Raw genomic sequence first — 17,685 nt, forward strand, 5'->3', positions numbered from 1 at the left:
TCCGGTCTGTACGAAGTAAATGATCGATGATCCGGTCTGTACGAAGTAAATGATCGACATGATCCGGTCAGTACGGAGTAAATGATCGACATGATCCGGTCAGTACGGAGTAAATGATCGACATGATCCGGTCAGTACGGAGTAAATGATCGACATGATCCGGTCAGTACGGAGTAAATGATCGACATGATCCGGTCAGTACGGAGTAAATGATCGACATGATCCGGTCAGTACGGAGTAAATGATCGACATGATCCGGTCAGTACGGAGTAAATGATCGACATGATCCGGTCAGTACGGAGTAAATGATCGACATGATCCGGTCAGTACGGAGTAAATGATCGACATGATCCGGTCTGTACAGAGTAAATGATCGACATGATCCGGTCTGTACAGAGTAAATGATCGATGATCCGGTCTGTACAGAGTAAATGATCGACATGATCCGGTGAGTACGGAGTAAATGATCGACATGATCCGGTCAGTACGGAGTAAATGATCGATGATCCGGTCAGTACAGAGTAAATGATCGACATGATCCGGTCAGTACGGAGTAAATGATCGACATGATCCGGTCAGTACAGAGTAAATGATCGACATGATCCGGTCTGTACAGAGTAAATGATCGACATGATCCGGTCTGTACAGAGTAAAAGATCGGACACTTTGGCAATTGTAATGAAACCCAAACATACATTGCGGATAAAAACTGTCGAGGAACGCTGTCGTGTGATATATCGGTCCTGTATTGCACACAAGAAATGTTTTACACATAACACACTCGTCAAAGGCGGACCCAGTATGATGCTTTAGAAAATGAAATACACGAACCTACATACCGACCGTACTAACGGCTTCTTGCTCCCTACTGGCCGGATTCTCTTATTGCATCATATCGCAGTTTAAAAGGGATTTTTTTTTGGTTTTCTTTCACTTCAAGCTGGCAGATGAAGCATTAAAAGTACAAATGATATATCATTTTAATATTACTTATACAATGCTTATTGAATATGGCTTAAAAAAGGCAGAAAATTTAAATAAACTGGCGAATTGGTTCTTTTCATTGATAAAAATCTGCAATTATCTATTTCATATTTTCGATGGGTCAGTTTTTCAACCTCTATGTCAGACAAAAGTAATTTTTGCTACTCGATGTCAAGGCATGTTCAGCTTTCTTTGCTCCGCATAACCCGGATAACATCACGTATTTGATAGAAGTTTTGTCACATACTTACAAGACCGCAAGAGTTACTTCCCTTCCAACGTGTACATAAATCATATGATGTCGGCTGGACCGAAATAAAGACCCAACCTTTTGTCAAAAAGTCAACTGGATTACTTCGTTTTTATCTATTCGCACCCAACGAGTCACGGTTGATAATGATCACTCGGAATGGAAGCCTGTTACTTCTGGGGTACCACAAGGATCAGTACTAGCCCCCCTTTTATTTATTATTGGTTTGTTCCGATATGTATTTGTTTGCTGACGACACGAAAATCTTTAAGATAATCACCAAACCGGAGGATAAGAACTCGCTAAAGAAAGATTAAGATGTAAAGGGAAAATGGAGCGCTGAATGGCTAATTAAGATGCATCCAGGAAAATGTAAATATATGCATATTGGACGATATAAGGAATCAAAGAATGAAATATCAAAATCATACAATAAACAAGTAAAACCCTGAAAACATCGATTAAGGAAAAGGACATTAGAGTTGTCAAGGACGAATCATTAAACTTTGAAGAGCAAACTCGAAGCTTGCCATTATTAGGAGATGATTCAAATTTTTAGACTACGCTACATTCGTGCCAATTTTCAAATGTCTTGTAAGGACGCAGTTGGTATATGCAGGAGCAGTATGGTCACTGTACAAATTAAGGTATTTAGACAAACTGGAAAGCGTACAACTTTGCGCTACGAAATATCTACCGGGGATGAAGGGCATAGAATATCCAGAAATACCAACACTAGTATATAGGAGACCGCGACTCAGGAGACATGATAGAAATGTACAAGATTGTAAACAGAATTTACGATAGAGAGATATGTACTTTTGTTAAGGTTTGGAGTTAGGAATCGGTCAGAAATAGTACAAGAGGAAACTCGAACAAAATATTCCCATATCAGGCAACAACATCCCTGAGGAGAAACTATTTCACATTTCGTGCAGTCAAAACCTGGAACAATCTTCCGGAAGACGTTGTATCCGCTCCAAATATCAACATTTAAGAACAGAATAGATAACTTTGGCAGAATGAAGAATTTTATTATAAGTATTGGGCAAGTTTGAATAACAATGAACTCAAACTTTATATTATACAATTGATTAATTTTTGAGTCCAGTGTAGAGGAGCTCTATCGGCTCCTGTATTGGAAACTAACTTTAACTTTAACTTTAAGTAGGATTGAAAAATATCTTGGGTACACCGACGTACGATTAAACACGAACAGCCATTGACCAAATAGCAAGAAGGCAATTACCACTGCGAACATCTAAACATAAAATGTCATTGGGAATGAAAATACAAGGAACTGCAAAAAAATAGATAAATAAATAAATAAAAAATAAACAGGACTATCAACAAATTTGAGCAGTATCTGTATCAAACTATCCAACATTTTTGCTCTAAGGTACAAAGAGTTATCTCCCTTCGAACGTGAGGATTAGCCATGCAGGTAAGTTCAGATTAGCTCCAGGTCCAATCGATTTTGTTTCATTTGGAATATTTTTAAGATATTTTATATTAAAATTTTGGTCCTGTAATGACAAATATTTGAAGTAAAATCTCTAAGATTTCAAAATAAAATCGATAGGACTTTGAGCAACGGTCTCCGCAGCAACTGTATGTCTAACATGTCATCCCTATTTTGAACTGTTTTATGTCGTCACTACTGTCAGTTATATGCACTGAACACGTCTGTAACCGCCGGCAGATACATTGAATACATTACTCGTTAATCGCACAGTGATCGAAAGGCTTGTGACACAAATTAAAAAGCAAAGATTTACGTTGGTAACTCGAAAATCGAGTTTTGTTATAAAAAAATGAATTCTTCCATATGAATTAATATACTGGGATTAATTTTATGTAAATGTTTTAGGAACAAATCGCCCTCAAAATACTTCAGGTTATGTGAAAGTCCCCTAAAAGACATTGACATTTATAGTGCTATAAAAAGTATATACTAGGTAAAAAAATAAGATTTTTTTTAAATTGCAGAAAACCGCAGAAGTATACAACTGAGAAAATCCTCTGCAAATCTTGTTGCCCGTTATTCACTATACATTTTTTTTAAAAATTCTATGTAGTTTTGCATTTGGAGATAATTACCTCTGACTAAGCGTCGTCAAAAAGTCCGGAAATCTGTCAAGTGGATCAGAGCACAGGGACCTGAGAATTTGTTACAGCTATTATTTGGACCTTAAACTAAGGTGTTTAGAGTAATTTTACATGTTTTTAAGGGTTGAGATCGACTTTCGGTAAATATGACACCCCCAATTATCAGTCTTTTGGTTTAGATCGACTTTCGGTAAAACAAAAGATCAGGTCCCTGTGGATGAGAGTCCCGTAGGTAACGCTTGCATTCAACATCGCAAATGTACTGTGCCGTCCTAACATATCCACTGTTATACTCACTCATACACGCGCTTTTCATGTCACACTTTACGTGCATGCATTTCACACTTTAACACGCCATCTGTACAACAACTGGACAGACAGGGTACGAATGTTCGCCGATACCCGAAAACACAGACAGCTGGTCACGCCCTGTAAACAGTAAGACACATAAACAAATATTTCTTCGACTTATATATATATATTATATTATGATTAAATGGTAGAAACGACTAGATTATATCGTCAATAACGTTTATAAATTTTCGCGTTTTTTTTTTTTTAAATAAATTTTCCCATTGATCAACTTTGATTACTTTTATAGCACAATTGTATTGCATCAAGAACAGGGTTTTTTTCAATGACTGATTATTTAGCTCTTTTGTCTGGCTCTGCTGTTGTTCTCTTCCCAAACGGATTTGTAACTGTTGACAAGTCACTGTCCTTGAAACGCCACAGACACGGCGATAGCTTCTGAATGGAGCATTCAGGGAATGCCATAATCCAGAATAATGAGATACTTTTTTTATATTTTCAACTCTCTAGATATTTCCAAGGCTTGGAAAGGCAGTGGAAATTCGCCAATTTCGGAAATCAGATGACAGTATTTCCAAAATACCCCACACCATGTTGCCTTCTAATGTGACACAGACTCATCATTTCTCAAATGTTACAAATGTTTTAGGGGCATTCTGCTCCGTGATGGAATACAAAAATCCATCCTTGTTCGTCAAAAAGATAAAAGGCGAAATTAGAATTAACATTTTACATTATGCGCTTATACGAGTCAAAAGTATTGCCCGTTCTAATAAAACAGCTCATTTATGCATCTGTGGTGAATGACGATCGGTTTTTGTTGACGCGAGGTCCAATGTTCATTCTATAGATACAGGACCGAATAACACCATTTCTGATTGGATTATATTGATCACATGACGGGGGAATAAAACATCGTGTCTCCCTGACCACATCTTCCTTATTCGGAGCCTATCCAAAAATGTACAAGAACCACTCCACCTGAGTTCCAAGTGATTGAAGCAGACGACAACAAAAATGGAGCGCAAGCCTGATCATCTGTTATGATATTGTTTTATTTCGGTAAATATTTATTGCCTTTGTGGCAGGGTAACACGATTTCGCCTCGTGAAACATGATTAAGCTCAGGGAAGTAAAGAATTGTGTTTCCCTACAACAAGGGCAATGACTATGTAAGCGTACCTTAAGTCCTATTTCAGTACTACCACACCTAATTAAATTGTGTAGAGCCCATATATGGTGCAAAGGACATTCCTGTATAAGCAAGGTCAGATTTATTATCTCAAACCTTACGTTGGAAGTCTAGTTTTGGGTCGTGCCTGCTGTTAGACCACAGGTACTAGACTCGTCTGTCAATACACCCATAACATCGTTTATATTATGGGTTTATTGACAGACGAGGCAAGTACCTGTGGTGAGACGTCAGCAGTTCACCACCTCCTCTGTCAACAGGTGCGCTAATAAGACATCACCTTTAGTTATAATCAATTACTCATCGTTTACAGTGGCGGATGCAGTCAGGTTCGTTTTGAAATATGATGTATATAAGTTTGTATATATGTCTTGTTAACCGAACTACTCGGTAGTGAAGCGGACGTAAAACCTATCAATCAATCAATTTGCAGTTTTGGCTGGGACTCTATACAAAGAAATATATTCCATAAGCTGTCATGTTACACACTGCCAATTGTTTTTCGATATCAATAAAACAGGAGTTTTCTATCCAAGCCACTTTTCTGTGACAATGTCTGATCAATACAAGGTCTTTTCTTCCTAGATTCAGCCTGTTTCTCTCCCAACACCATATTTGCTCTCATCCTTTTTCATGAGAAGAATACCTAACCTTGTATTGGACAGATAGTAAAGTTATATATCGAGATGTGTTGCAGTTTTGTTGACCACGTTTCTCATGAAGCTTGACATAAGGCCGAATGTGTTAATAGTTTGTATCTAACACAGGGACATCATAACTGACACAGTAGCTATTTTTTTAAACAATCCTGATGTGATGTATACTAGTTGTAGCTATGCTCAAGTCTAAGGTATTGTTTTGAAATGGATTCAAGCATCTATGAGTGTAACTATCTTTCAAACTTGCAATAATACTGGTTCTAAAAGGTGTCAAAATTTTGGTATATATATACGAGTCTCTATTCCACGTTTCATGTTTTAGAATTTATCTGGGAGAGAGTACCTATCCTCAAAATCCAACAGTCCACCTTTCAATATATATATAAAACCTAACCACTTGCTTGGCTGATACCTGTTTGATTACAGTGGAGCTTTCCCCAAAGCCTGCCAATATTACCATTCAGCTGCTGAGTGATTCCATTGCTTTTGATACAAAGCAATTCATTTTAGTCATACTACATCTATTACCTTATTAGGTGCAATCACATTTGTATATGAGTGTGTTGTGTTGTGTGTGTTGTGTTGTGTGGTGTTGTGTTGTGTTGTGTTTGTTGTGTTGTTTGTGTTCATCTTTCATCAAAGACCTAAGTTATATTTGTATCATCTGCACCAGGTGCAGTGGACAGAGACTTCAATTTTGTCGTCACATATTCCAGGAGTGCAGAGGACATATTTGTACCAGGAGCGAAACCCTTGGATTTCCCAAGGATGAGGACACGAAGAGCAGTTCAATCATTTCTATTTGTAGCCCCGATCCAACATGAGGAGGACAAAACCACGAACACAGACACAAATCGTAATAAAAACAAAAAGTTAAATCAGTTTTACAATTTATTTCATTTTGAATGAAATAGATAACAGAGCATGGTGACCTCGACTGCTAGTCGCTGAGCAGGTAGGCAGCAAACATATCAGTGATATAAACCAATCTCAATTTGTCCAACTCGGCTAAACATCAACTATCTAGACTTAATCCAATGAAAACTTCAGTAAGCGTCCATTTCAGGCGTGTGTTTATTCATTGGTGACAGAAACATCATACATATGACTATGTCATATGTATATATATCAATCTATTTCGAAGATTTCGGAATAAAGTCTCCAGAGATGTTGGAGTTAATATCATTAACTCTCCTCATAATTAACATGAAAATGTTTCTCTCTTTAAAAGTAAGAAGGAATTCATAGTTAAGTATGATTTTCGTATTAAATTGCAAAATACTGTGAACAAATGTTTAAGAGATAACAAAATTCACACTTTCATGCTTATTATAAGTGATAAATTATGATATTTAAACTGCTTAATAGCAAATCAATGTTTACCTGCATGAAATAGATCAAACGTAGCTAACAATTTAGAAATTGTTTTGAATATGACGAATTATATGAGTGGTCTAAAGTTGCCGAACATTCAAAATAAAAAGATTCATTTTTTTTTTCAAATTCCAAACAAATGCAGATTGGTTTATATTGCTGACACACAGATCCCAGTAGAAACGTACTAGAACCCACAAACATATAGAACATCTACATACATATATATGCCAATAGGATTACCGTAAATATGCTCAAATTTTGAAGGATTAATTACGCATTAAAAAACATAAAAGTTGACAGCTAAATGATCATGATAGATCATTCAACTGCGACAAAACGTTTAAAAAACAAAACAGCTGACACTTTATAAAAGACTATATCTAGCGATGAAAAAAATTACAATTTAAACCATCCAAATTCAAGGGTATTTACGGTACAATTTAAACCATCCAAATTCAAGGGTATTTACGGTACAAAATGACTAGTTTTTTCATGGAATAATTAAACTCAACATCTTTTCAAAGCAACAAATAACATGTTTATAGGACTGTACTTGTACAGTGGAATACTCAACATTATCTTCTCTACCCAAACTTCGTACAGTCAGCCCCTCCAGATCTAGGTATATATATAAAACACTAATCCAAGAGGGACAAGATTATAACCCGAAGTTATATGCTCTACTATGGTGGCATGGCTACTTCAGTTGTGGCTGTTGTGGCATGGCCACATTGCTACTTCAGTTGTGGCTGTTGTGGCATGGCCACATTGCTACTTCAGTTGTGATCTAAACACTCCAGCTGATCGTTACACACAAAACAGGACCATGTTGTTTGGGAGTTTACCAACTCAAAAAGCCTGTGAACGAAGAGTACATTATGAAAGCTTTAAAATATGGAAAGTTTTCTAAGTTTGATTCTTTTTCAAAAAAAACCCTTCAATTTTTAATATTTACTATCAATATACATGTAGTACTGTTTCTACCCTCTAGACTTTTATTCAACTACTATGGTCACCCAACTGGTCTTCTACCTGAAGTACTTAGATCTCGACTGAAGTGCATAACTTAATGAACGTGGTAAGTTTGTAATTAAATAAGGTTGAGATAAGTTTTGTAAATAATATATGATAATAATTATATCATTTTATATTTCTCGAATGCATTTTATAAACAGTTTTTTACCAAATCAAAAACTTAAATAATTTAAATTAAATTTGCCTAATTCATATTTCAACTAAGTTCAATGGGTTAACTTAAGCAGACATACAACTGTCCACAGTAATATTTTAAAATTAATGGTATCATTATTTTGCAAATAAAATCCTGAATATCTTTTTAAAACTTCCTGTATGGATTCTCGGTAAACTAAAACTGTCAATTTAAAAAATCTTCTAACATCATTAGCAAGTGATTAGATGATCATTTTTTTTTTTTTTTTACATCTAAGACATATTTCAATATCACAAGAATATGTCAGAAGCTTGTACAAGGTTGGGCTGACATGCACAGGTAAATCATTGTCGATCGTGCCAAGTAACAGTAAATCAATGACAATATTGACAAGTATGTGTAATAATCATTACTAGGGCCACCGATTGTCAGCTTCAGTTAGTACAAACACCTGTAAGATTCCAATTTGTACAATAATCAAAGAAAGCTCAAGGATTCCAATTTCTTGTACAATGTTGTACAGGGCTGTATAAGAAGGATCCATTTTGTTGCACTTTTCTTTTTAAAACTTGTGTTTTGTCATACAGCATTGTATTTTGTTGTCACAAGATATTGTACTTTGTCATACAACATTTTACTTTGTCATTCAATATGGTATTTCGTCATACAGCATTGTACTTTGTATTACAACATTGTACTTTGTCATACAGTATTGTACTTTGTCACACATTATTGTACTTTGTCATACAATATTGTGTACTTTGTCATACAATATTGGGTACTTTGTCATACAACATTGTACGTTGTCATACAATATTGTGTACTTTGTCATACGACATAGTACTCTATCATACAACCCAGTCTACTCGCACCATACTTTAATTTGTTATACAACATTCTCATTTGTCCTGCAACATTGTCCTTTTCTATATATATCACTGCATATGTAATACAATTTGGTATTTCATCATACATTGTACTTTTGTCTTACAACCCTACACAATATATTTGACAGAATTAACAGACCAGTTTATATAAACCTTTATGCAATGTTGATAGTATTGTACAAAAACAAATATGGGAATTCTCTATAAAAATGAAATACTGAAACTACTGATAACGTTATTCTTTAACTGATCAGATCTTAAAATGACATTTACATATATATACACACATGGATACGCACACACACGTACATTATACACATAGCACTCTCTACACGCGTACCTGCACCACGACAAAAACTGCACCGCTGACGGTGACACAGGGACTAAAGTTTACTGTATATGTTACAGGAATAGCGTTATAGAAAATCACAGACACAGTCGTAGTTTGTAACTATTTACACGCGAAGTTTATACACAGGCGTATAATATATAGCAGCAGTATTTACAAACACCACACAATACCAGGTTTGCACGTCTATATATAGATCAGCATATCTGCCTCATTTTCAATCCAGATCATAAACCTCCTTTATAATGTAGCTTATTTGGGATGTATAAAGTAAAAGCAGATTATATAAAAGCATGGCCTGAAAAAAGATAACTATAATGGCAAAATTACATGTAATAGTTTTAGTCCAACTTTAATAAGAATATTGTTCCAAGAGTGAATTCCCTAACCAGTAAACACCAATTCGAAGTCATATATGGAATAAATGAATTACTCTAAGTAATGGAAGAATACTTCTTCTAGATTATTTTATCTCCTATGAAATATTTCTAAACTTTATGATAATTATTGGAACCAGAGTAATACTGCAGTTTCTATACATGTCACACACACAAATATTGCACCAGAAGTTCTAAGAGTTACTTCCCTTTGACCACACAGAACTCGTTTTTGTGTCCAAAATGAATGTTTTTGCAACAATATACAAAATGGATTGCATAGCAAATATGACACCAGCTGCGATGAATGATATATAGAGCACCAGTATGGGTTTGCCGTTCAATCCATAATTAATGAGCCGACATCATATCGTAAAGAACCTTTCTTATCCAAGTCTACTACAGTTTACATACAAAAGAAAAGCCTTTCTATCCAAATGGCATGGAATTTTTTCTAATTCAATATTTCAGTTATTCTTCAGTATTTACAAAAGAGAAAATAATCTCAACATTTGTGCAAATAAGCTGTAACAGACTTGGAGCAGACACCATGATCATAAAAAGCCATCCTTAGTTATATTACTGTACATTATCTACAGGAGACATTACGAAAGTATCAACGTTAAAAGGGGCGCTTGATATTATCTGATGATTTATGAACGCATAATGTCTTTGAAAACATGGTTGTTCTGTGTAATCTCACAGTCGAATGATAAGGTCCCCGCATCATTCCTTGCGACCACGAGAGTATGCTCTCAAAAGCCTTTCCATATCTAATGTCAAACCCATTGCACAAGCACTGCGTCTGGTCGAAAAGCTTAAGCTATGTACCGATGATACCACTTAATGGAGGACAGTACTATCTGTAATGTCTGCCGCAGTAATCCACTTTAACTGGCAGATAATGAGGCTTCTCCTCCTAGTCGGTCTCGGCCAATACATGCATACGTATGCTTCAAGACAACATCCGTATTAGCCAATTCATCTGCTACATGCGATATCCGTGTTTTTATGGTCGCAATGATACGTACATATAAATCCAGAAACCATGAAAATGTCGGCATAAAATTCCATTTCTGCCGCTTCAGTCACACACAGATTGGCAGCAGAATATCAAATAACACAGAAAAAACAGAATCCTGCATAGGTCCTAAATAGCCGTCTATTGATTCCTTGTCTTTTGTATTTCAGGCTATATATATTGCACAAGAACCAGATATTCCACCATGCGAAGCACTTGGGTAATACTCCAGACATGACCTAATCGGGAGATGTGACGGACCAACATTACCGATCTGATCCGATCTGTTTCCCAGGTTCATACTCATAAATCTTGGAAGTCCCAAGGCCACGGACCAAATTGTCAATCCTGTGTGATGCAGGTCCCCTAGGTATCCCCGCACACAAATCCCCGTACAGCGATCAAACAACATCGGCTTTTCCTTGTCCTCAGCCATTTTTCTGTAAAAAAAAAAAGGTTAAGGTTACGTTCAATCCAAAGAAATTACATGAGATTCCATATTGAAAGGAACCAACCCAATAAAATATGTTCATATTTTTATTCTTAAATCAGATCAATTTAATACTGGATCAGGAAGCAGATCAAGAACCATATTACACACAGGATATATAGGATCATGAGACATGGATTAGATAAAGGATTTTTTTTTTTAAATCTTAAGTATAAAACAAATTCCTGGACCTATATGCCAAATCTCATTAAAACAGTCGGTCAGAACATTTTTAATAAAGACATTTTTATAAGGATGTAGACTGTAAGTTGGTTTTCCCTAAATTTGTTCAGAAATCTTTTTAACCATATCCTTATACATGTATGTGCCAAATTTGGTGGAGTTATCAAAAAAGTCTTTGATTAATATGATATCAAAAATGATGTATAAAATACACAGTTATTAAATACCATGGGACAATAATGGACTACTTTGAGATTTCAAGATTTCCATGTTCTTACAAGTGAAAATAAAAGTTCAACGGTAATTTTCAGATAAGACTTACCAGGTATGTATGATGCTTCAATCGTCCAATGCCTAATTTATTTATTTTTTATTGCGAATATTTATGTTCCGAGTGAACTTGCCGATTTTTTTTAACGAGAACATATATTTGACTTAGAGATTTCTGACAACTGACAGCACTGGTGCTTACCTGTACAGAGGAGATTGTGTACTGCTGTGCTAGTCACAAGGGCGTCTCCTTCTTCAGGGGTAGGCCGTTAGGTCGAGGGGGCCCCTTGTAATTGTTACTTGGGATGTTGTGCTCGTTATTTATCAGCGAGCCATTTGTCCCATTAATGATTTTGTCATTCCTTTCTAGAACTTTCTTAAACTGTCCGTTAACTCCTTTGATTTTGGGATTTGTCACAATTCCGTTCCGTTTTGGTTTGGAGTCTGGCGACCGCATTTCTAAAGCACTCTGTCCCATTATCGGCTGATCACACGTCAAAGCGTTTTGTTTTAACCGTAGTTTTTCTAAATTGTTTTGGAAATGTGCATGATTGACCAGCCACACTGGCTCCTCCGACAAATCGGGATTAGGATTTGTGATAATGTTTATAGTCGCCTTAATTTCCTTGTGTTTACAGTTGGGAAATTTGACCGGTGACGGCCCAAGAATGTTGAAATTCCTTTCAGTCACTGGCGAAAGTTTCTGCTCGTTTCCTACAATTTTCTGCACCTCTGTGTTTGGCGACATTGGTGGTGATTGTACTGGACTCTGTGGTTCACTGACGGGCGACAGGACACGGCTGATTGGACGTGTGCGGTGCCGCGCCATCGAACACTGTTGTAACTGTTGAGTGAAGGTCAGACAGTCTCCATTGGCCGTCGTCGTCGTCGTGGCTCCGCTCTGTGAGCTCTGATTGGTGGACGATGTCAGATTGCTAGATGACTTTGAGGAATTGTTAGATGCATATGACTTCCTTCGGTCAAATGTGGAATCTGGAGAGTCCGAGGGTGAACTGTTGAGCTGGTTGCCATTGACGACAACCCCTACACCATTCACTGGCCCAGAAACACATGATGGTCGAGCATCATTACTCGACGCTGATGAACTGCTGCGACTTTTACTACTACTGGGAAGTACGGCCCCAAACTCCTCCAGGATTTTACACACTTTGGAATGTCCACTTTTGAGCGACACCCTGACTGGAGTCCGTCCGAACTGATCGGCATGGTTTGGGTTGGCCTTGTAAGTGAGGAGAACCTTGACTACAGTTTCGTGCCCCTCCTGAGCCGCGATACACAGAGCCGTGGCCCCCTGGTTACATGTGTGGTCTACAGAAGCCCCCTTCTCGAGGAGAAGTTGCACTATGTTGTCGTGACCTTGCCAAGCAGCCGACTGCAAAGCTGTCCTCTGGTCATTGTCCACGGCATTCACGTTTGTGTTGTATCGCAGTAAAAGTTCTACAACCTCAAAATGACCTTGCCAGGCAGCCACGTGTAAAGCTGTGCGTCCTTCTATATCTGTGCATTCTACATCGACACCCATCTCTAGGATGAAGGCAACCATGTCGACTTTGTTTTCGAGAGCTAGGATGTAGAGAGTGGATCTACCATCTGCGTCCTTGTAGCTGATGTTGGTTCCCATGGTGATGAGATATCGGGCCACTTCTTTGTGGCCTTCAAATGCAGCCACTCGGAATGCAGTCTTTCCATCGTGTGACCGGTGGTCAATAAGTGCCATGTGCTGGATAAGACAAGTGACCACACCCAAGTGACCTTCTTGGGCGGCCAAAATGAGGGGATGGCGGCCATCGTTGTCAGTCTCGTTGGCACGAGCACAGTGGTTAACCAGCGTATCGCAAACCTGTAAATATACAAGCAGAACAAAACATGAATATTAGCAAGTGTCAGAAAACGGAATCTATCCCATATTGGCCATGTTATGATGGCTGAATTTTATCTAACTCGGGTAGCTTTCAAATGAAATCTTCAAAATATGACAATGCATACTTTAAAACTAACAGTCCAAATACATTCATATATACATGTATAATCAAAGTTGAACTCATTCTTTTGACAGTAATAGTTCATGATTTTGGCTATAGACACTTTCCATTTATTGGCTAGGACATTGAACAATTTGAATCAATCAAGATTGATAGTATTTGGTGTTAACCTTAACCCTTTCACCCCTATGTATATTCAGTAAACTCTACCATACATTGATCTGGTTGAGTCCATTATGGTCTACAGTGGTGAAAGGGTTAAGAACCACAGATTTAACAAAGTGTGTTTATTTATATTAATATATGGTGTCTCCACACCTTCTTTCTACCATTACATCAGCTTGAAAATCAAACCCCAATCATTTGTGGAAACGACACTTTACAAATGCATTGAAAATATTTTTTTTAACGAATTCAAATTTTAAAATGTTTCAATTTATTCAAGACTATTCTAAACAAACAATTTAAACATTGATAATACCATGTTATGATGTTTCCTTTAATATGTGTATAAAGCTATGTAATCCATTATGCAAACAAATACATGTAGGTATATTTATAGATATATTAAACTGAATGGAAAGAGTACTCAATACACTTAAGCTTTCTGTGTACCTAAGGGTACAAATACCGTCGGAAACGTTAACACTGCCCAGGGCTCATCGTACTTGAGAAGTTGACTGTGAAATACCTGTACTGATTGAGGTTATTATCGAAGGTGTGACCGACAGCGAAAAGGTGCGATAATATTGATCAACATTCCGTAGAAGTTTACTCAATTATGACACTGTTTTGACTTTACCAACATTCGGAGAGCAACAGGTCATCACAATAATAGGTACTCTATCGACAATTAAATCATTCCCAGCAAACAGGATTTTAACACCGTTCTTTTTTTTAAATATATCCATCTAAATGTCAGTCCAAACATAAGGGTTGAAGTAACTGATACCCAGTATGGTACTTAACCTAAATATCCAACAAGCCACATAACCTAGCTACCCCACATGATCCTACACAACATTTTACACATTTTATCCTCTACTAGCACAGCTAATATCAAATTATTTAGAGGACACATTCCCTTAAAAGATGAAGAATAATTGAAAAATGAATGGTATATATTTTTTCAGGAAGGATATTATACAATAAAAGGAAAACCTAACAAATTCTGCACCTGACATCTATTTTTTGGTATTAACTCAATCACCCCTGAAATTTCACAATGAACTAATCCAACCTTTGAAATGGAGGAGTTCAAATGTGTCTTCAGGGGTGAATGAATTCTGTACCAGACATCTATCTGATGGTATATATGCCTAAGCTTGAGTAATATTTGGTTTACGCTGTATACACCAAGTATATAAGAATTCAAATCCTTGACCTCTAGTTGGGACAGATTTTTCAAGAGTAAGCATTAAATCTGAAGAGTTGTGACATTTCAAAGCCCTCAGTTATAAGGCGTGTCGGACAGGTTTTGTCAGTGACTTGTAACTAATCTGTTACTGGAGATGGTCCTCCTCTCTAATCCTACTCCGACCATCGACCATCATACTGAAGCACTCTTCAACATGCTGTTTGTAAATACTTCAACCTCGAGACTTACTACCCATTTACAATATACATGAAGGAAATCAACAAGATTCTTAGTCTTAAAGCCATAGGTAGGACACGCAGGCAGGAGAATTATTTTGCTTTCCCTATAAAAGTTTAATTCATCTTGATTATCCTGCCTACCCTATGTGTATACCTACCTACCTACGGCTTTAACACTTGGGTCAGTAAAGGGGGAAACAAACAATTATTTAATGTTGGCCTTACATGACAGTTTACAATTGCCCTGTCAACAAAAATCATGTCCGAAGCTGTACAGGTCAACATTATCACCTCAAAATTACTGGTCACTTGTGATAAGTATACCTTACTTCCCGACACAATCTATCCAGCGAAAACAGGCCGATACATTTAAAGGTCTACCGTGACAACTTTATCGCCCAGTCCAGGGAGTATTCCTCTGTACAGCCTCGGGCTAAATCTGACCTGGAATATCTCCGCTCTGAATCAGCTGGTCTGATTAGAGAAGCAAGTGACCTATAACCTACGACCTTCTCACATGTGACCTTCCCACCTGTCCAGGGAGTATAGGTACAGGAAGTTATCACAGACAGCCAGACTGGACATCATAAAAGATTCACAGTTACTTCAAACAGGACACTGACATATCTGTAAACCCTGGATATAGACCTCCTTCCAGTACATGTGAACTTCTTATTGGGACTTGTTTTCAAATTATCTGGTTGTTCATTAACTCATTCACCCCGGAGGGTAAAATTTTGGGATGACACCTCTTTCATTCCAGTATCTACCCTCCAAGCTTTCGGAACTTGACTACTGACTGTTCCTGTTCGTGACAAACCTTTCTGGGTGCTTGACCAATACCAAGTCTAAGATATCCCTGGTCATGTCTGACCATTCTAGGTGCTTGACCAATACCAAGTCTAAGATATCCCTGATTATGTCTGACCATACTAGGTGCTTGACCAACACCAAGTCTAAGATATCCCTGGTCATGTCTGTCACCATTCTAGGTGCTTGACCAACACCAAGTCTAAGATATTCCTGATCATGTCAGACCATTCTAGGTGCTTGACCAATACCAAGTCTAAGATATCCCTGATTATGTCTGACCATACTAGGTGCTGGACCAACACCAAGTCTAAGATATCGCTGGTCATGTCTGTCACCATTCTAGGGGCTTGACCAACACCAAGTCTAAGATATCGCTGGTCATGTCTGTCACCATTCTAGGCGCTTGACCAACACCAAGTCTAAGATATCCCTGGGCATGTCTGTCACCATTCTAGGTGCTTTACCAACACCAAGTCTAAGATATTCCTGATTATGTCTCACCATTCTAGGTGCTTGACCAACGCCAAGTCTAAGATATTCCTGATCATGTCAGACCATTCTAGGTACTTGACCAATACCAAGTCTAAGATATTCCTGATCATGTCTGTCACCACTCTAGGTGCTTGACCAATACCAAGTCTAAGATATCCCTGATTATGTCTGACCATTCTAGGTGCTTGACCAACACCAAGTCTAAGATATCCCTGGTCATGTCAGACCATTCTAGGTGCTTGACCAACACCAAGTCTAAGATATTCCTGATTATGTCTGACCATACTAGGTGCTTGACCAATACCAAGTCTAAGATATCCCTGATCATGTCTGTCACCATTCTAGGTGCTTGACCAACACCAAGTCAAGGTCAAATTGACAAGTCTTGTATGACATCAGATTATAAGTAATGTAAGTTACTTAGGTCCGTCGCACAAAGTGCCAAAACAACTATTTAACTAAACCACAATAACACCAACAAGGTCAGACCACAATTGAAATCAAGCTCACAGACAATTGTGTGTCCAAGTAGCATAAGCCTATATATATACACACCAGGTAACAGATTATACTTATCTGATATACATGTATACACACCTTGTTTTGGTAGAATTCTTTACATCAATATTTCCTATACAGTGAAACCTACGTTAGAGATTATCGCAGTATGAAGAAAGACTTCCCTGTTGAACTTTATGTCAATGGCCGATAGCAGATGCAGCTTGTTGTTGATAGTATTTCATTCAATTAAGAAAACAAACATATTTTTTCTGTACAAAAATATGAATAATAAATTTGCTTATTGTTGATAGTATTTAATTCATTAAGACAACAAACATTATTTTGTACTGTACAAATATGAATAAATGCAAGGAATTGAAAAACAAAATAAAGCTTATAATAATTCCTTTCCCCAATATCAACAGATCATAAATATCAATAACATTTGTGACTCCCACACCTAAAGAAGCTAGCGTTAGGTAAGATCGCCATAGCAGAGTCCGACACAAGAGAAAAGGCATTGACTTGACGATCTAGCTATGGGTTCAAACTCACTTCAAAGCTTCATATTCATAATAAAACTGAACTTATTTTTTGAACTACAAAGAAATTAACGGATGTGCAATTCCACTTGCCAGACACCCACGGG

The 17,685-nt window shown here is 37.3% G+C and overlaps 1 protein-coding gene across 4 annotated transcripts in view; it reads right to left on the reverse strand.

Annotated features, from left to right (window-relative positions):
- Positions 1-11,833: 11,833 nt before the first annotated feature.
- Positions 11,834-17,685, reverse strand: part of LOC110452435 (ankyrin repeat domain-containing protein 50-like) — a 198,611-nt gene continuing 192,759 nt past the window's right edge. For all 4 annotated transcript variants that reach the window (XM_021500964.1, XM_021500968.1, XM_021500966.1 and 1 more), the window contains one exon: positions 11,834-13,492. In XM_021500964.1, coding sequence (XP_021356639.1) covers positions 11,867-13,492 — 1,626 coding nt within the window. In that variant the 3' untranslated portion in view covers positions 11,834-11,866. The remainder of the gene's footprint in view (positions 13,493-17,685) is intronic.

The sequence above is a fragment of the Mizuhopecten yessoensis genome, unplaced genomic scaffold, assembly GCF_002113885.1.
Source record: "Mizuhopecten yessoensis strain PY_sf001 unplaced genomic scaffold, ASM211388v2 scaffold6683, whole genome shotgun sequence".
NCBI classification, from domain to species: Eukaryota; Metazoa; Mollusca; class Bivalvia; order Pectinida; family Pectinidae; genus Mizuhopecten; species Mizuhopecten yessoensis.